The 20,776-nt window shown below is 44.7% G+C and overlaps 1 protein-coding gene across 3 annotated transcripts in view; it reads right to left on the reverse strand.

The window, feature by feature from the left end:
• Window positions 1-20,776, reverse strand: part of slc35b3 (solute carrier family 35 member B3) — an 81,414-nt gene that overhangs the window by 33,596 nt on the left and 27,042 nt on the right. For all 3 annotated transcript variants that reach the window (XR_010975099.1, XM_068032457.1, XM_068032456.1), the window contains exon 6: window positions 19,810-19,907. Coding sequence is in view for 2 of the 3 variants with exons in the window: in XM_068032457.1 (XP_067888558.1) it covers window positions 19,810-19,907 (98 nt within the window). In the remaining variant the exon portion in view is untranslated. The remainder of the gene's footprint in view (window positions 1-19,809; window positions 19,908-20,776) is intronic.

A 20,776-nucleotide genomic window follows, 5' to 3' on the forward strand; every position in this document is an offset into this window, starting at 1 on the left:
CTGCACAGAATGAGGCCATTTGGTTAATTGCGCATATGCTGGCTCTTTGAAACAGCAATATAATTAGTTCTACCCCTCTATTCTTTCCCTATAGCCCTGCAATTTTTTTCCTTTTCAAGTTTATCCCCAAATCCTTTTTGAAAGTTATGATTGAATTTGCTTCTGCCACCCTTTCAGGCATTGCATTCTAAATCATAACAATTTGCAATGTTAAAAATAACTACTTACCTCCCCTCTGGTTCTTTTGCCTATTAGCTTAAATCTGTGTCCTCGGTGTTACCAACCCTCCTGCCAATGGAAACAGTTTCTCCTTATTTACTCTATCAAAACCCCATATAATTTTAAGTACCTCTATTAAGACTCCCCCGAACTTTCTCTGCTCCAATGAGAACATCCCAGCTTCTCTGGTCTCTCCACGCAACCTAAGTCTTTAATCCCTTGCATCACTCCAATGATATCACAAATGACATCCCACAACACAGTCCATGGACATCACTATTATGGGGCTCACTGTAAGGCTTTCACTTAATCCCTAGACTGTATCTTTTATAAAGATTGTGTGTACTTTTGTGGCTTCAGCATGTGATCTCAATACTCAAATCGCACGGCATTCGCATGTGCACTAACCTTTTTGTGCATTTGTTGGTAAATAGCAAGGTGAAAAGCAGAACTGGGGATGCTTTTTGATCAGTGTGAGTGCTTTATTGAATGGTGGTACATAGGAAATAGGAGGAGTAGGCCATTCGGGCCCCTTGAGCCTGCTCCGCCATTCAACTAAATCATGGTTGATCTTCTACCTCAATGTCATTTTCCCGCACTATCCCCATATCCCTTGATATCTTTAATATCCAGAAAGCTATATATCTCTGTTTTGAACATACTCAACGACTGAGCCACCACAGCCCTCTTGGGTAGAGAATTCCACAGATTCACCACCCTTGGAGTGAAGAAATTCCTCCTCATCTCAGTCCTAATTGGCCTACCTCTTATTCTGAGGCTGTGTCCCTGATTCTAAACCCTCCCAGCCAGTGGAAACATCCTTCCTGTATCAAACTTGTCGAGCCGAGTCAGAATTTTGTAAATTTCAATGAGATCACCTCTCATTCTTCTAAACCCCAGAGAATAGAGGCCCAGTCTCCTCAATCTCTCCTCATAGGACAATCCCGCCATCCCAAGAATCAGTCTGGTCAACCTTCGTTGCACTCCATCTATGGCAAGTATATCCTTCCTTAGGTAAGGAGACCAAAATTGTACATAATACTCCAGGTGCAGACTCACCAAGGCTCTATACAATTGCAGCAAGACCTCTTTACTCCTGTACTCAAATCCACTTGCAATAAAGGCCAACATACCATTTGCCTTCCAAATTGCTTGCTGCACCTGCATGTTAGCTTTCAGTGACTTATGAACAAAGACACCCAGGTCCCTTTGGACATCAACACTTCTCAATCTCTCACCATTAAAGAAATTCTTTGCATTTCTGTTTTTCCCATCAAAGTGGATAATTTCACATTTTTCCACATTATATTCCATCTGCCACATTCTTGCCCACTCATTTAGCCTGTCTAAATCCCCTTGAAGCCTATTTACATCCTCCTTACAACTCAGATTCCCACCTAGTTCGGTCATCAGCAAACTTGAAAATATTGCATTTGGTCCCCACATCCAAATCACTGATACAGATTGTGAATAGCTGGGGCCCAAGCACTGATCCTTGCAGTACCCCACAAGTCACAGCCTGCCAACCTGAGAATGACCCGTTTATTCCTACTCTCTGTTTTCTGTCCATCAACCAAATCTTAATCCATGCCAGTATATTAATCCTAATGCACATGTGTTCCAATTTTGTTTACTAACCTCCTGTGTGGGACCTTTTTTTAAAATTCATTCATGGGATGTGGGCGTCACTGGCCAGGCCAGCATTTATTGCCCATCCCTAATTGCCCTTGAGAAGGTGGTGGCGAGCTGCCTTCTTGAACCGCTGCAGCCCATTTGGGGTAAGTATACCCACAGTGCTGTTAGGAAGGGAGTTCCAGGATTTTGACCCAGCAAAAGTGAAGGAACGGCGATATAGTTCCAAGTCAGGATGGTGTGCGACTTGGAGGGGAACTTGCAGGTGGTGGTGTTCCCATGTATTTGCTGCCCTTGTCCTTCTAGTTGGTAAGGTCGCAGGTTTGGAAGGTGCTGTCTAAGGAGCATTGGTGCATTGCTGCAGTGCATCTTGTAGATGGTACACACTGCTGCCACTGAGCGTCGGTGGTGGAGGGAGTGAATGTTTGTAGATGGGGCGCCAATCAAGCGGGCTGCTTTGTCCTGGATGGTGTCGAGCTTCTTGAGTGTTGTTGGAGCTGCATCCATCCAGGCAAGTGGAGAGTATTCCATCACACTCCTGACTTGTGCCTTGTAGATGGTGGACAGGCTTTGGGGAGTCAGGAGGTGAGTTACTCGCCTCAGGATTCCTAGCCTCTGACCTGCTCCTGTAGCCATGGTATTTATATGGCTACTCCAGTTCAATTTCTGGTCAATGGATGTTGATAGTGGGGGATTCAGCAATGGTAATGCCAAGGGGAGAAGGTTAGATTCTCTCTTGTTGGAGATGGTCATTGCCTGGCACTTGTGTGGCGCAAATGTTACTTGCCACTTATCAGCCCAAGCCTGGATATTGTCCAGGTCTTGCTGCATTTCTACACGGACTGCTTCAGTATCTGAGGAGTCATGAATGGTGCTGAACATTGTGCAATCATCAGCGAACATCCCCACTTCTGACCTTATGATTGAAGGAAGGTCATTGATGAAGCAGCTGAAGATGGTTGGGCCTAGGACACTACCTTGAGGAACTCCTGCAGTGATGTCCTGGAGCTCAGATGATTGACCGCCAACAACCACAACCATCTTCCTTTGCACTAGGTATGACTCCAACCCCCTGATTCCCACTGACTCCAGTTTTGCTAGGGCTCCTTGATGCCATACTCGGTCAAATGCCGCCTTGATGTCAAGGGCAGTCACTCTCACCTCACCTCTTGAGTTCAGCTCTTTCGTCCATGTTTGAACCAAGACTATAATGAGGTCAGGAGTTGAGTGGCCCTAGCGGAACCCAAACTGAGCGTCACTGAGCAGGTTATTGCTAAGCAAGTGCTGCTTGATTGCACTGTTGACGACACTTTCCATCACTTTACTGATGATTGAGAGTAGGCTGATGGGGCGGTAATTGGCCAGGTTGGACTTGTCCTGTTTTTTGTGTACAGGACATACCTGGGCAATTTTCCACATTGCAGGGTAGATGCCAGCGTTGTAGCTGTACTGGAACAGCTTGGCTAGGGGCGCGGCAAGTTCTGGAGCACAGGTCTTCAGTACTATTGCCGGAATATTGTCAAGACCCATGGCTTTTGCAGTATCCAGTGCCTTCAGTCGTTTCTTGACATCACGCGGAGTGAATCGAATTGGCTGAAGACTGGCATCTGTGATGCTGGGGACTTGAGGAGGCCAAGATGGATCATCAACTCAGCACTTCTGGCTGAAGATTGTTGCAAATGCTTCAGCCTTATCTTTCGCACTGATGTGCTGGGCTCCCCCATCATTGAGGATGGGGATATTTGTGGAGCCACCTCCTCCAGTTAGTTGTTTAATTGTCCACCACCATTCACGGCTGGATGTGGCAGGACTGCAGAGCTTAGATCTGATCCGTTGGTTATGGGATCGCTTAGCTCTGTCTATGGCATGCTGCTTACGCAGTTTCGCACGCAGATAGTCCTGTGTTGTAGCTTCGCCAGGTTGACACCTCATTTTGAGGTATGCCTGGTGCTGCTCCTGGCATGCTCTCTTGATTGAACCAGGGTTGGTCGCCTGGCTTGATGGTAATGGTAGAGTGGGGGATATGCCAGGCCATGAGGTTACAGATTGTGGTTGAGTACAATTCTGCTGCTGCTGATGGCCCACAGCGCCTCATGGATGTCCAGTTTTGAATTGCTCGATCTATTCTAAATCTATCCCATTTAGCATGGTAATAGTGCCACACAACACGATGGACGGTATCCTCAATGTAAAGGAGGGACTTCGTCTCCCCAAGGACTGTGCGGTGGTCACTCCTACCAATACAGTCATGGACAGAAGCATCTGCAGCAGGCAGATTGGTGAGGACGAGGTCAAGTATGTTTTTCCCTCGTGTTGGTTCCCCCACCACCTGCCGCAGACCCAGTCTAGCAGCTATGTCCTTTAGGACTCGGCCAATAGTGGTGCTACTGAGCCACTCTTGGTGATGGACATTGAAGTCCCCCACCCAGAGTACATTTTGTGCCCTTGCCACCTCAGTGCTTCCTCCAAGTGGTGTTCAACATGGAGGAGTACTGAGTTATCAGCTGAGGGAGGGTGGTAGGTGGTAATCAGTAGGAGGTTACCTTGCCCATGTTTGACTTAATGCCATGAGACTTCCTGGGGTCCGGAGTCGATGTTGAGGACTCCCAGGGCAACTCCCTCCCTACTGTATACCACTGTGCCACCACCTCTGGTGGGTCTGTCCTACCGGTGGGACAGGACATACCCAGGGATGGTGATGGCAGTGTCTGGGACATTGTCTGTAATGTATGATTCCGTTAGTATGACTATGTCAGGCTGTTGCTTGACTAGTCTGTGGGACAGCTCTCCCAACTTTGGCACAAGCCCCCATATGTTAGTAAGGAGGACTTTGCAGGGTCAACAGGGCTGGGTTTGCCGTTGTCGTTTCCGGTGTCTAGGTCGATGACAGGTGGTCCGTCCGGTTTCATTCCTTTTTATTGACTTCGTAGCGGTTAGGTACATTTCCTAGGCCACTTCAGAGGCCATGTAAGAGTTAACCACATTGCTGTGGGTCTGGTGTCAAATGTAGGCCAGACCAGGTAAGGACAGCAGATTTCCTTCCCTAAAGGACATTAGTGAACTAGATGGTTTTTTTACAACAATCGACAAGGGTTTCATGGCCATCATTAGACTAGCATTAAATTCCAGATTTATTAATTAAATTCAAATTCCACCTTCTGCTGTGGTGGGATGCGAACCCATGTCCCCAGAGAAATACCGAGTCTCTGGGTTACTAGTCCAGTGATAATACCACAACGCACCACCTACCCTTATCGAAAGCCTTCTGAAAATCCAAATACATCACATCCACTGGTTCCTCTCATTTATTCTACTAGTTACATCCTCAAAAAATTATTTTCCTTTCATAAATCCATGTTGATGCTGTCCAATCCTACCATTATTTTCTAATTATCCTGTTATAACATCCTTTATAATAAATTCTAGCATTTTCCTAATACTGATGTCAGGCTAACAGGTCTTTAGTTCCCCGTTTTCTCTCTCCATCCTCTCTTAGATAGGGAGGTTATATTTGCTACCTTCCAATTTTCAGGAACTGTTTCAGAATCTATAGAATTCTGCAAGATGATCACCAACGCATCCACTATCTCTACAGCCACCTCTTCCAACACTCTGGGATGTAGATCATCAGGTCTAGGAGATTTATCAACTTCTAGTCCCATTAATTTATCCAGTACTACTTTTTTTTTTAATTAATACTAATTTCTTTCAGTCCCTCATTCTCACTAGTCCCTTGGTTTTTTAGTATTTCTGGGAGGTTTTTTTTAGAGATACAGCACTGAAACAGGCCCTTCAGCCCACCGAGTCTGTGCCGACCATCAACCACCCATTTATACTAATCCTACACTAATCCCATATTCCTACCACATCCCCACCTGTCCCTATATTTCCCTACCACCTACCTATACTAGGGGCAATTTATAATGGCCAATTTACCTACCAACCTGCAAGTCTTTTGGCTTGTGGGAGGAAACCAGAGCACCCGGAGAAAACCCACGCAAACACAGGGAGAACTCGCAAACTCCACACAGGCAGTACCCAGAATAGAACCCGGGTCGCTGGAGCTGTGAGGCTGCGGTGCTAACCACTGCGCCGCCCCCCGCCTTCCTCCGTGAAGACAGACAAAGTATTTTAGAAATGAGAACAGAAAGTGCTGGAAATACTCAGCAGGTCTGGCAGCATCTGTGTAGAGAAACAGTTAACGTTTCAGGTCTGTGACCTTCATCAGAACTGGCAAAAGTTCGAAATGTAACAGTCTTTGAGCAAGTGAAAGGAGGGAGGAGGCAAAAACAAAAAGGAGGAAGAACTGTAATAGGATGGAGGGTGGGGGGGGGGGGAAAGGGAAGAGATTAAATAACAGAGATGTCATGGAGCAGAATGCAAATAGAGTGTTAAATACTTGTAGCTCTAGTCCATTCCCTGGACCCAGGCAAATTTGCAAATGAACCTTGCAGACTCTGAATTAACAAGACTTTGAGACCGAGCACATTCAATACAAGTGAATTATTCTGATAGAACATAGAACAGTACAGCACAGTACAGGCCCTTCGGCTCACGATGTTGTGCCGAACCTTTAACCGACTCTAAGATCAAACTAACTACCTACTCTTCATTCTACTATCATCCATGTACCTATCCAAGAGTCGCTTAAATGCCCCTAACGTATCTGCTTCTACTACCACCGCTGGCAGCGCATTCCACGCACCCACCACTCTCTGTGTAAAGAACCTACCTCTGACATCTCCCCGAAACCTTCCTCCAATCACCTTAAAATTATGCCCCCTGGTGATAGCCCTTTCCACCCTGGGAAAAAGTCTCTGGCTATCCACTCTATCTCTGCCTCTCATCATCTTGTACCCCTCTATCAAGTCACCTCTCATCCTTCTTCGTTCCAATGAGAAAAGCCCTAGCTCCCTCAATCTTTCTTCGTAGGACATGCCCGCCAGTCCAGGCAGCATCCTGGTAAATCTCCTCTGCACCCTCTCTAAAGCGTCCACATCCTTCCTATAATGAGGCGACCAGAACTGAACACAATATTCCAAGTGTGGTCGAACCAGGACCTTATAGAGCTGCAGCATAACCTCGCAGCTCTTAAACTCAATCCCCCTGTTAATGAAAGCCAACACACCATACGCCTTCTTAACAACCCTATCAACTTGGGTGGCAACTTTGAGCGATCTATGGACATGGACCCCAAGATCCCTCTGTTCCTCCACACTACCAAGAATCCTGTCTTTAAGCGTGTATTCCGCATTCAAATTCGACCTTCCAAAATGAATCACTTCACACTTTTCCAGGTTGAACTCCATCTGCCACTTCTCAGCCCAGCTCTGCATCCTGTCAATGTCCCGTTGCAACCTGCAACAGCCTTCCACACTATCCACCACTCCAGCAACCTTCGTGTCATCGCAAACTTGCTAACCCAGCCTTCCACTTCCTCATCCAAGTCATTTATAAAAATCACAAAGAGCAGAGGTCCCAGAACAGATCCTTGTGGAACACCACTGGTCACCGAGCTGCATGCTGAATACTTTCCATCTACTACCACCCTCTGACTTCTATGGGCCAGCCAATTTTGTATCCAGACAGCCAACTTTCCCTGAATCCCATGCCTCCTCACTTTCTGAATGAGCCTACCATGGGGAACCTTATCAAACACCTTGCTAAAATCCATATACACTGCTCTTCCTTCATCAATGTGTTTTGTCACATCTTCAAAGAATTCAATAAGGCTTGTGAGGCATGACCTGCCCCTCACAAAGCCATGTTGACTGTCTCTAATCAAACCATACTTTTCCAAATAATCATAAATCCTGTCTCTCAGAATCCTCTCCAATAATTTGCCCACTACCGACGTAAGACTGACTGGTCTGTAATTCCCAGGGTTATCCCTATTCCCTTTCTTGAACAAGGGAACAACATTTGCCACCCTCCAATCATCCGGTACTATTCCAGTGGACAGTGAAGACGCAAAGATCATCGCCAAAGGTGCAGCAATCTCTTCCCTCGCTTCCCGTAATATCCTTGGGTATATCCCGTCTGGCCCCGGGGACTTATCTGTCCTCATATCATTCAAAATTTCCAGCACATCCTCCCTCTTAACCTCAACCTGTTTGAGCATATCAACCTGTTCCACGCTGTCCTCACAAACGACCAGGTCCCTCTCACTAGTGAATACTGAAGCAAAGTATTCATTTAGGACCTCCCCTACCTCCTCCGACTCCAGGCACAAGTTCCCTCCACTATCCCTGATCGGCCCTACCCTCACTCTGGCCATCCTCTTGTTCCTCACATAAGTGTAGAACGCCTTGGGATTTTCCTTAATCCTACCCGCCAAGACTTTTTCATGTCCCCTTCTAGCTCTCCTAAGTCCATTCTTCAGTTCCTTCCTGGCTACCTTGTAACCCTCTAGAGCCCTGTCTGATCCTTGCTTCCTCAACCTTAAGTAAGCTTCCTTCTTCCTCTTGACTAGCTGTTCCACATCTCTTGTCATCCAAGGTTCCTTCACCCTACCATCCCTTCCCTGCCTCATCGGGACAAATCTATCCAGCAGTCGCAGCAAGTGCTCCCTAAACAACCTCCACATTTCTGTCGTGCATTTCCGAGAACATCTGTTCCCAATTTATGCTCCTCAGTTCCTGCCTAATAGCATTGTAATTCCCCCTCCCCCAATTAAATATTTTCCCATCCCGTCTGCTCCTGTCCCTCTCCATGACTATAGTAAAGGTCAGGGAGTTGTGATCACTATCACCGAAATGCACTCCCACGGATAGATCTGCCACCTGGCCTGGTTCGTTGCCAAGCACCAAGTCCAACATAGTCTCCCCTCTAGTCGGCCTATCTACATATTGAGTCAGGAAACCTTTTTGGACACACCTGACAAAAACTGCCCCATCCAAACGATTTGCACTAAGGAGGTTCCAATCAATATTAGGGAATTTGAAATCACCCATGACAACAACCCTGTTACTTCTGCACCTTTCCAAAATCTGCCTCCCAATCTGTTCCTCCATGTCTCTGTTGCTATTGGGGTGTCTATAGACAACTCCCAACATAGTGACTGCTCCTTTCCTGTTTCTGACTTCCACCCATAATGACTCAGTAGACAAACCCTCCTCGACAACCTCCCTTTCTGCAGCTGTGATACTATCCCTGATTAGCAATGCCACTCCCCCACCTCTTTTACCTCCAGCGTGGTGAAATAAATTTTATTAACAGTATCATTTGACACTAGTCAACAGCAATAACTTGCATGTACATAGCACCTTTAAGGTAATCAAATATCAAAAGATGCTTCACAGGAGTGTTAAATTGATTTTGTTTTGGTATGGAGTTAGCACTAGGTCTTGTCCCACTTCCTCTATAGTAAGGATTCATTTTGTGACTTTGCAGGGGGTGGCTAAAGAATTTTAATATAGCAGAAAAGAAACATGCCTCAAAGTCCCAGCTTTGGCAATTTCTCATGGATCTGTAATTGTGAAAAAGTCTACCTACACCATTATTTTTCAGCCTAAGTAGCAGTGGTGATAAAAGTAGCATTAGGCTTGATTTGTTGGGGATTTCTCCCTCTGCGGGCTGGAAAGCCAGGGTCAACTCCACCTCAGCCATGTGAGGGAACCCTGACCTGATTCGGTAGCAATCTTCTGTCGGGGCTTTCGTTCTCAAGGCGCCAATCCTTTAAGGGACAAAAGCCCATCTCCAAGAGCTGCCGGCCAATTGGTGTGATGACAGCTTTTCAGTCCCAGCAGCATCACTGGGAGTGGTGGTTGCTGCTGGGACTGCACCCAGCCCAGTGAAGCAGCATGGATGTCGCCCTCGGAAGAAGGTAAGTGGGGTCAGGGTCACCAGGGCAGTCAGGCAGTTCCCGGTGACAGGAAGGTTTGGGGGTGTTGTCACAGTGGCAGCCATTGCTACCAGGGAGCCCTTCCATGCGCTATAGATAAAATGCCAGTGGTGGCGTAAAACAGCCCTTGAGTGACCTTTAATTGGCCACTTAAAGGCCTCAATTGGCCTATGGGCAGGAAGGCTATCCTCCACTTCCCCCACCGCTGATACATTCCTGCTGCTGTGGAATTCTGACGGGCACTCAATCTTCACCTTCCCTCCCAATTTTACGGCCGCCCCCACCTCCCAGCCTGCTCCCAAAGGGCCCCATTAAATTCCTCTTGGTAATTCAGCAACTTTGATTTTGCCATTAGTTAAAATACAGTAGCAGTAGTAGTAGTAGGCATCTGACTGTTTCGAAAGACGATGGGCTGCGCCCTGGGTGTATGTCACTTCTGAGTCAAACATCACCTGTTGTGCCTGAAGAGGCCAAATTATGAGCGACAAACCCTTCCACAGCTGGCACAGATGAATATCGTTGGCCCAAGGTCGGATGATGTCTTTCCCTTCTGCTTGGCTCTTTTTTCCGCTATCTGGTCGTTTCTTTTGTCCATTGCTTTTTCCACGCCCTTCCTGACTGCTATTCTCCAGGAACTCCATTCAGCAGCAAGGACTTCCCATGCATCGACACTGATCCCAGTCAACTGGAGATCTTGCTTGCAGACATCCAAGCATAGCAGATGTGGGCGACCTGTTGGTCTCATGCCAATAGCAAGTTCGTCATACAGCATGTTTTTGGAGATGTGGCAGTGATCCATTTGGCACACATGACCCAGCCAACGGAGTCGCTGCTGACTCAAGAGGGCAAACATGCTGGGGATCCCTGCACATTGGTGTACTTCCATATTTGACACACTGTCCTGCCAGGAGATGCCCAATATTTGTCTGAAGCAGCGGAGGTGGAAGATGTTCACCGATTTTCCTTGGCTTGCATAAGGTGTCCATGCTTCACTATTATAAAAGGAGGGTGCTGAGAACACAGGCCTGATACACAGTGAACTTTGTATTTTCAGTTAGTTTGCTGTTAGTCCACACTTGTCTTCTCAACTTTGACATTACAGATGCAGCCTTGGCAATCCTGGTGCTGATTTTGGCATCAAGGAACAGATTGCTGGTGATTGTTGATCCAAGCTATGTGAAGCTGCCAATGGCTTCCAAAAAGTGAGGTTGTCGATGTTGATGAAAGCTGTAGTCTCCACGTCCTGGCCCATAACTTTGGTCTTCATGATGCTAATTGTCAGTTCAAACTCCTTGCAGGCCCGGGAGAACTAATCTACAAGCTGCTGAACTTCATTCTGGGCTGTCAGTGCAGCATCATCAGCAAACAGCAACTCATGGACTAGTACTTTACGCTTTGGTCTTGGCGCACAGTTTTGCGAAGTTGAACAGCTTGCTGTCAGTTCTGGCATGCAGGTGGACACCCCCATTTGAGTCGCCAAAAGTGCACAATAGCATCATGTAGGAGAATATGCCAAAGAGAGTTGATGCCAGGACCCAGCCCTACTTCACCCTGCTGCTGATCTTGAAAGAATCTGGTGTTGCTCCATTGTAACTGACGGAACTGTTCATGTTCTCGTGGAAAGAAGAGATGACACCCAAGAGTCCAGCCTATTTTATGTAGCAGTTTGAAGGGTCCGCTTCTGCTGACAAGATCAAAGGCCTTGGTGAGCATATGAAGGCAAAGTAGAGTGGTCTGTGCTGTTTACAGCACTTCTCCTGTAACTGCCAAAGTGAGAATATCATGTCGACTGTCGATCTGACAGCTCTGAAGCCGCACTGAGACTCAGGATAGATGCACGACGCCGGAATCTGCAAACTGGTCAGAGCAACGAGAGTACAGACCTTCCCCACAACACTTAGCAAGGAGATGCCTCAGTAATTGTTGCAGTTGCTGCGATTCCCCTTATTTTTGTACAAGGTGAGTATGTTTGCATTAAAATAGGGCGGAGCTGTGATAATTCATTTTTATTGGTTCTGCAAGGATAATAGCGGTGGAAAAGCTCCATGAAATTATGGTGTGATTAAGTAATGGTGCAAGTCTGTTAAGCTACAATTTGCTTTCTTTTTCACTGAACACAGACGTGCCATCACAACAATGCAAGTTTCCAGGAAATTCTAGGTCCATGTCTTTATATGTACATTTGAGTGAGAATGATTGGTATCAGACCGATGTGATGTTATTCCACTTTGACACTACAGATTCTTTTTAACTGACATGCATGGCATTTACCTTTCCTTGAATCATCCATTGGTCCTACTCCTCAAACACTGTCAGCGGCCTTTGAATAATCTTTAATCATTGCTGTGCTGTTACTGTCTCAATAAGATCTGATCACCTTAGTACCAACTTGAAACTAGACTTGAAAAGGTAATAGTCTACAGATCTCTGGCGACTTAGAAAGTGCAATTCTCTTTCTCCAGTAGAATCAATCCTCCCAGTTAATGAATATAATTGTGGTTCTTCTGTAATAGCACTGGCAATTTATTTTTGAGTGCTGGAACTTGTAACCTCTGTCCCCAACAGATGAAGATGTTAACCGTGTTTTCAGGTATCATCCTACTCCCTGATAAATTTCCAAATTGACATTAAAATCAGACAGCTAGGGTGTTCCATTAGTACCCACTGATTATTTATTCAAACCTCTTCTAAATACTGTGGCTATTTTCAAAACCATAAATGTTTAGATCCTACAATAATCAGTAAAATATTGATTTTATTATTGCAGAAGTGCTGCTACAGTGCTCCAAAGCAAAACAAAATGTCAAATATCATAAAAGCAAAATACTGCGCATGTTGGAAATCTGAAACAAAAACAGAAAATGCTGGAAAACTCAGCAGGTCAGGCAGCATCTGTGGAGAGAAAAGCAGAGTTAACGTTTCGGGTCAGTGACCTTTCATCATAAAATATATTTGAAACAAAAACAGCTAACTGAAAAGAATTTTGTTTAAACACTGAATTGAGATCACAAGCGCAGTGGGTGTTTTAATGCCACAAAATGGTACAAAGCAGTATGAGACAGCTGTCACTTCTCTTCAGAGCTGTTTAGCTGACATGAAGAACCCCTAAAGTAGGTTTTTATTTCCAACAAAAAGGTCAGTTTTACTTGCAAACAGAACTGCCATAATTGCTTATAAAAACACCTGCAATCTTAGTTTCAGGACTCGACTGTGATTCAAAAGATTCCATGGGAAATTAAGTGAAATTGATCGACAAAAAAGGCTATTCACCCAGTTTCACATCCAGTAGTTCCACAAAAGTAGCTTCTGTATCTGAAGAGATTCCAGACAGTATTTTATACACAAATATATATGTAAATTAAAAATCTTGTGTATGCGTGCAATCCTTCTCTAGATATTACTTTCTGAAACAGTTTTCAGCAAAATTTGTGATAGGAAACCTTATTTTAGTAGGTCAGCATTTTGTGGTCACATAAACCAATTCAAATCACAATATATTTATTGGCCTTTTAGTAACTTAAATGTCTAACTTTTAAACAAAATAATTACATATTTCATAATAACATGATTGAATTTACCCAACAATTGTATTTGTGTCTTTTAATACCTTAATTAAAGTTTTTTCTTTTAGGCCTCAGCCTGTCTCAATTGCCTGGGCTTCAACTGGATATTTCCATCAACCTTTCAACCACATCTGTGCATTCTAGGCATGTGCAGTTTGTAGAATTTCGCAGCATGCAATCTGAGTAACAGCAGGAGATGAATGGTAGAAGGTGACTCCTTTAATACTATGACAATGGGAGTTTCTTTGCTTTTTCCAAAGGCTTCAACAGAAATGGAAATTCAATTATAAAAGCTGTATTTCAGGTTGTTTGCAATTAATTGTTCAACAAATACTGTTCTCTGTTATGAACTGCTCAGACAGACAACAGTTCTGATCAGTGGCTGTCATTTCTCTGATGGTTATATTATATTGTATCTACAGCACAAAAACAGGCCATTCAGCCCAACTGGTCTGCGTCAGCATTTAAACAAGCCTCCTCCCACCCTAATTCCATCTTCCCAGCCTGTCCCCCTCGTGCCCCTCTTGTCCTTTCTCCCTCATGTATGCATCCAGTCTCCCTGTCAACATATCAGTGCTCTCTACTTCAATCCATGTGCCAGTGAGTTCCACATTCTCACCACTCTCTGTGTAAGGTAATTCTTTATTTGATCTGTTAGTGACTATCTTATATTGACGTTGCCCTGATCTGGACTGACTTACAAGTGGAAACCATTTCTGCACAATCCCCCTATCGAGCCCTTTCCTGACATTTGATAGGCTGGATGTGGAGAGATTGTGGGTGACTGGAATCTCAATGTCCCTTTTTCATCCTGGATCATGTTCTCAGTTCGAGGGTCAAAGCTCTCCAGGAGGGTCATGTGATCCGAAAAGAGGTTATCAGAGTGGGCAATTCCTGGGCCTAATTGTACCTCTGTGATTCACAGGAACAGGAGGTGGCCATTCAGCCACCCGAGCCTGTTCCTCTCGGTTTAGTTAGATCATGGTTAGTCTGTAGCTTAACTCCTTTACCCACTTTGATTCCGTATCCCTCAATATGTTTACCGAAGAAAACATCCATCAATCTCAGTTTTGAAATTTTCAATTGACCTCCAGCCTTGCCAGCTTTTTGGGAGGAGAGAGTTCCAATTAAAAAAGAAAACAAAAATCATTTATCAAGGATGAATCCCTTGACATCACTCATTTCTTTATTTCATGAAAATTCAGTTTAAAAAAAATCTCTTCCTTACCACTTTAGAGACTAAAGGAATTTTTCACTGTTAATGAAGCAGCATTTTGGTAGGTAACTTTTGTTTATGGACATTCATGCTCGTTAAAAACTGCACATGTCAGCAAGCTCACCTAAAGTACACTAAAGGGTAAATTTTCCACTTCTATGCTCCAGGTGCAAGCCAGGGCTGCGTGTTAGGAAAATGCCATCTGAAGCCTGTAATCTTGACCACTAATTTTCAGAAGCAGATAATTTAAACTTAAATGTTTTAAGGCAAGATCTGGCTGACAATGGGAGAAGCAGGGTGGGGGGCAGGGGGTGGGTGGTGAGGAGGGGACAATTAAACTTAGTACACAAAAGATAAACTGCAGATGGGTTGGGGAGGGGCTGTTGGACAGGAATGTTCTGGTGTTGGTGGGATTGAACCAAATAGTTAGAAATGGACCACAGCAGTTTGAGGCACATTCCTGTAGATCTCAAAAAGACAGCTATAGACAGCTTTCCCTTGGACGCCAGCAACCCCAATGGGACAATATTTCCTAATTTGCCAATCCAACATCCATTAAGACCTGGATAACATTCAGTCTTGGGTTGTTAAGTGGCATTCATGCCACACAAGTGCCAGATAATGATCATCTCCGATGAGAGAATCTAACCATCTCCCCTCGACATTCATCTGTATTACCATTGTTGAATCCCCATCCTGGGGCCGGGTGGGGTGGGGGGGGGGGGGGTGGTGGTGTCACCATTAACCAGAAAATTAACGGGACCAGTCACAAGAAAAGGTCAAGAGCGAAGTATTCTGTGGAGAGTAACTCAACTTCTGACTCCCCAGAACCTGTCTGCCATCTATAAAGGCACAAGTCAGGAGTGTGATGGAATCCACTTGCTTGGATAAGTGTAGCTTCAACAACAATCAAGGAGCTTGACACCATCCAACACCCACTCGATTGGCATCCCATCCACCACCTTCAACATTCACTCCCTCCACCACTGACGCACTGTGGCTGCAATGTGTACCATCTACAAAATGCACTGCAGCAACTCGCCAGGCAAGGAAGGGATGGTAGGGTGAAGGAATCTTGGATGACAAGAGATGTGGAACATCTAGTCAAGAGTAAGAAGGAAGCTTACTTAAGGTTGAGGAAGCAAGGATCAGACAGGGCTCTAGAGGGTTACAAGGTAGCCAGGAAGGAACTGAAGAATGGACTTAGGAGAGCTAGAAGGGGACATGAAAAAGTCTTGGCGGGTAGGATTAAGGAAAATCCCAAGGCGTTCTACACTTATGTGAGGAACAAGAGGATGACCAGAGAGAGGGTAGGGCCGATCAGTGATAGTGGAGGGAACTTGTGCCTGGAGTCGGAGGAGGTAGGGGAGGTCCTAAATGAATACTTTGCTTCAGTATTCACTAGTGAGAGGGACCTGGTCATTTGTGAGGACAGCGTGGAACAGGCTGATATGCTCGAACAGGTTGAGGTTAAGAGGGAGGATGTGCTGGAAATTTTGAATGATATGAGGACAGATAAGTCCCCGGGGCCAGACGGGATATACCCAAGGATATTACGGGAAGCGAGGGAAGAGGTTGCTGCACCTTTGGCGATGATCTTTGCGTCCTCACTGTCCACTGGAGTAGTACTGGATGATTGGAGGGTGGCAAATGTTGTTCCCTTGTTCAAGAAAGGGAATAGGGATAACCCTGGGAATTACAGACCAGTCAGTCTTACGTCGGTAGTGGGCAAATTATTGGAGAGGATTCTGAGAGACAGGATTTATGATTATTTGGAAAAGCATGGTTTGATTAGAGACAGTCAGCATGGCTTTGTGAGGGGCAGGTCATGCCTCACAAGCCTTATTGAATTCTTTGAAGATGTGACAAGGAAGAGCAGTGGATGTGGTGTATATGGATTTTAGCAAGGCGTTTGATAAGGTTCCCCATGGTAGGCTCATTCAGAAAGTGAGGAGGCATGGGATTCAGGGAAAGTTGGCTGTCTGGATACAAAATTGGCTGGCCCATAGAAGACAGAGGGTGGTAGTAGATGGAAAGTATTCAGCATTGAGTTCGGTGACCAGTGGTGTTCCGCAGGGATCTGTTCTGGGACCTCTGCTCTTTGTGATTTTTATAAATGACTTGGATGAGGAAGTGGAAGGCTGGGTTAGCAGGTTTGCCGATGACACGAAGGTTGCTGGAGTGGTGGATAGTGTGGAAGGCTGTTGTAGGTTGCAACGGGACATTGACAGGATGCAGAGCTGGGCTGAGAAGTGGCAGATGGGAGTTCAACCTGGAAAAGTGTGAAGTGATTCATTTTGGAAGGTCGAATTTGAATGCAGAATACACGCTTAAAGACAGGATTCTTGGTAGTGTGGAGGAACAGAGGGATCTTGGGGTCCATGTCCATAGATCGCTCAAAGTTGCCACCCAATTTGATAGGGTTGTTAAGAAGGCGTATGGCGTGTTGGCTTTCATTAACAGGGGGATTGAGTTTAAGAGCTGCGAGGTTATGCTGCAGCTCTATAAGGCCCTGGTTCGACCCCACTTGGAATATTGTGTTCAGTTCTGGTCGCCTCATTATAGGAAGGATGTGGAAGCTTTAGAGAGGGTGCAGAGGAGATTTACCAGGATGCTGCCTGGACTGGAGGGCATGTCCTACGAAGAAAGATTGAGGGAGCTAGGGCTTTTCTCATTGGAGCGAAGAAGGATGAGAGGTGACTTGATAGAGGTGTACAAGATGATGAGAGGCAGAGATAGAGTGGATAACCAGAGACCTTTTCCCAGGGTGGAAAGGGCTATCACCAGGGGGCATAATTTTAAGGTGATTGGAGGAAGGTTTCGGAGAGATGTCAGAGGTAGGTTCTTTACAGAGAGTGGTGGGTGCGTGGAATGCGCTGCCAGCGGTGGTAGTAGAAGCAGATACATTAGGGACATTTAAGCAACTCTTGGATAGGTACATGGATGACAGTAGAATGAGGTTTGATCTTCGAGTAGGTTAAAGGTTCAGCACAACATCGTGGGCCGAAGGGCCTGTACTGTGCTGTACAGTATGTTCTAACATCTTCCAAACCAGCGATCTCTACCACCCAGAAGAACAAGGGCAGAAGGTGCCTGGAACAAGGGCAGCAAGTGCATGGGAACACCACCTGCAAGTTCCCTTCCATCCTGACCTAGAACTATATCACTGTTCCTTCATCATTGCTGGATCATAATCCTGGAACCCCCTACCAAACAACACTGTGGCATATCTACATAACATGGACTGTATTGGTTCAAGAAGTTGGCTCATCACTAGCTTCTCAAGGGCAATTAGGGATGGGCAATAAATGCTGCCCTTGCAAGCGATGCCCATATCCCATGAATGAATATAAAATAAATATCAGCCCCCTCACCACCTCCGTGCTCTGAACTTCCCTCACTGTTGCTGGGGCCAAGGAACTCCCTTCAATGTTCACAGATCCTTAAGAGCGCATTTCCAGTGCTTTCTGATCCCAGAACCATCCCCGAATATTTAGAGATGCAGAGACAACTCTCCTCAATCTGCTCGTTCAGTGCTACATTCAACTATATTGAAAAATCAGTGACGCTGTTCTTAAAACAACATCCAACATATCATGAGCATTTTTATGAGAAGTCTGCTATTATATATTATTTATATTAACAGCTTGTACACACTACTGAGTCAGCGGCGCTTGAGATGGCTTGGCCATGTGAGCCGCATGGAAGATGGCAGGATCCCCAAAGACACATTGTACAGCGAGCTCGCCACTTGGTATCAGACCCACCGGCCGTCCATGTCTCCGCTATAAAGACGTCTGCAAACGCGACATGAAATCCTGTGACATTGATCACAAGTCGTGGGAGTCAGTTGCCAGCGTTCGCCAGAGCTGGCGGGCAGCCATAAAGACGGGGCTAAAATGTGGCGAGTCAAAGAGACTTAGTAGTTGGCAGGAAAAAAGACAGAGGTGCAAGGGGAGAGCCAACTGTGCAACAGCCCCGACAAACAAATTTCTCTGCAGCACCTGTGGAAAAGCCTGTCACTCTAGAATTGGCCTTTATAGCCACTCCAGGCGCTGCTTCACAAACCACTGACCACCTCCAGGCGCGTATCCATTGTCTCTCAAGATAAGGAGGCCCAAAAGAATATTAACATGGTACAGCTATTGAACTGAATGGCTAGGTTACGCTAGTATGAGAGAGTTGTATCAGCCCAGTAAGAACGGCTGTCCAGTACAATTTTGCAATTGCACAATAGAGCTACCAATTGACTTACTTATGGGCACTAGCCATGTGTTTGGCAAATGATTAAATTATGTAGTCTTAGTGTATACCAGCACAACCCTAATATGTGAAAAACATTAAATACACAACTCCACTTTGAATTGGCTATGAACATTATGTTACCAAATTGTTAAACAACTGAAATCCAATGTCTGTTTTCCAGCAAAATTGAGGTTTCCATATAGGCATTTCGTGATCAAATGCAAAATACAGCTCCAGGAAATTTATATCTACATCTTAAGACTTTTATGCAAACTGAAAAATTATTCCAGCTGAACAACATTTAGTTGAGCCCAAATCATTACTTTCATATCCAACAAAAAAAACAACTGGATATGGCTACCAACTTTACACATCTTTGAACTGTCAGCAACATGGAAAACATTTTTAAAACCCCTTTTTTAGTTCTTTGCAGTACCTCCCTTGTGAAAAACATTAATTTGTAGAGGATAGCAAAACAAAGGGGGGGGGGGGGGGAATGCGTGGAAGAGCAATATAAGGCATAGCTACATCAATGGTTAATATTAGAGAAACTTCCAAGCCTGTTTGTGAAGAAGACACTGAGATTAGGATGCTTTGGTGAAGACTGTTTATTGCTTGTCACAGACCTTACTTCTCCACTCCTAACAACACCCAGCCAGTGCTGGCTGGCTCTTCTTTATATATACATTTCAGTACAATTAACTAATCAACACCCAACATCTGTTTACCCTATTACCTTCAACTACTAAGTATTTAACATCCATTAACAGAACCTATTAGATACTAACAGTTAACTTTAGTACAACTAAAGCTTAGCATAGTATATTTATATCAAATTATACATCACAAACTGAATTAAAAAAAACAAGTTTTCGCAGATAAGACTTGAAATGGAAGGCAGCTTGCAATAATTTGATTTTTAAGTCCAACTATATGGGTTACTGCAGCTTTAAAGAGCATATCCTGCTCCAAATACAAACTGCAGAACACAAAATGGTTATTTCAATAAGTTTTCATTAATTTGAATATGATCTACGCTGTAATGCTTTCAACAGCTACTGGCCACGCAGATACGGAATAAAATCACTTACCATTTCTGAATTTGAACCATTATGTAGCTTCATAGCTTTCTCTTGTACATTTCCAATAGCTGCATCAGCGCAGAGTGCCATTGAGATAAGTGTTATTCCTAGAGAACAGAAGGTTTTCAAACTAACCGTAAGCATAAGAAAATCATGATCATTCACTTTGGTGAAAGTTGACGTGCTGCTATTTCAGTTATTAAAATAACACTTCAGATGTTTGTTTCTGTAATTCTTCCTTCTTGGCAAGGCCAAAAAAAGCTTCATAATTAAGCTGCACATGTTTGCATTAATAGTGATGCAAACAAGAATTAACATCTCATCTTTACTAAAAGGACACTCTTCAGATAAGACCCGTATTTACCAAGATGACCAACATTTTACTGCAACATCTTGAATAAAACTAGACAATATTTACACAATGTAAAAGCTTCTTTCGTAACTTATTTTGTATTCAATACTTGGTCAGCCCAATAGTGTCAGCAAATAAAACTGGCTCTGGGGGTAGGTGGGGACAAACAGAGGGAGGAGGGGGCAGCAAATGTATCATTTTCAAAAACACATCAAATATATTCTGAAATATATTGCAATATTGAAGTGACAAAGCAAGCACTCCATTTATAGACAGTAATTCTTAGAATAACTTGCATTCACATAGTGCTTTTAAAGTAGAAAACATCCCAAGTCTCTTTCACAGGGATATAATCTGATAAAAAAAAAATGGAACCTGAGCCAAAGAAGGAGATATTGAGAGGTGACTAAAAACTTGGTGAAAGAGGTGGGTTTTAAAGAAGGGTCTTAAAGGAAGATGGAGCTGTTGAGCGGGTAGGGTGGTGGGGAGGGTTGAGGAAGAGCATTTCAGAGTGTGTTGGCTGAAGTCACAGCCAGCGAAGGTGGAGCAAAGATGCACAAGAGCCCAGAATAGGAAACTGAGGATGGGACGATAGTTTACAAGCACAGAAGAGTCAAGGGTGGA

The sequence above is a fragment of the Heterodontus francisci genome, chromosome 5, assembly GCF_036365525.1.
Source record: "Heterodontus francisci isolate sHetFra1 chromosome 5, sHetFra1.hap1, whole genome shotgun sequence".
Taxonomy (NCBI): domain Eukaryota; kingdom Metazoa; phylum Chordata; class Chondrichthyes; order Heterodontiformes; family Heterodontidae; genus Heterodontus; species Heterodontus francisci.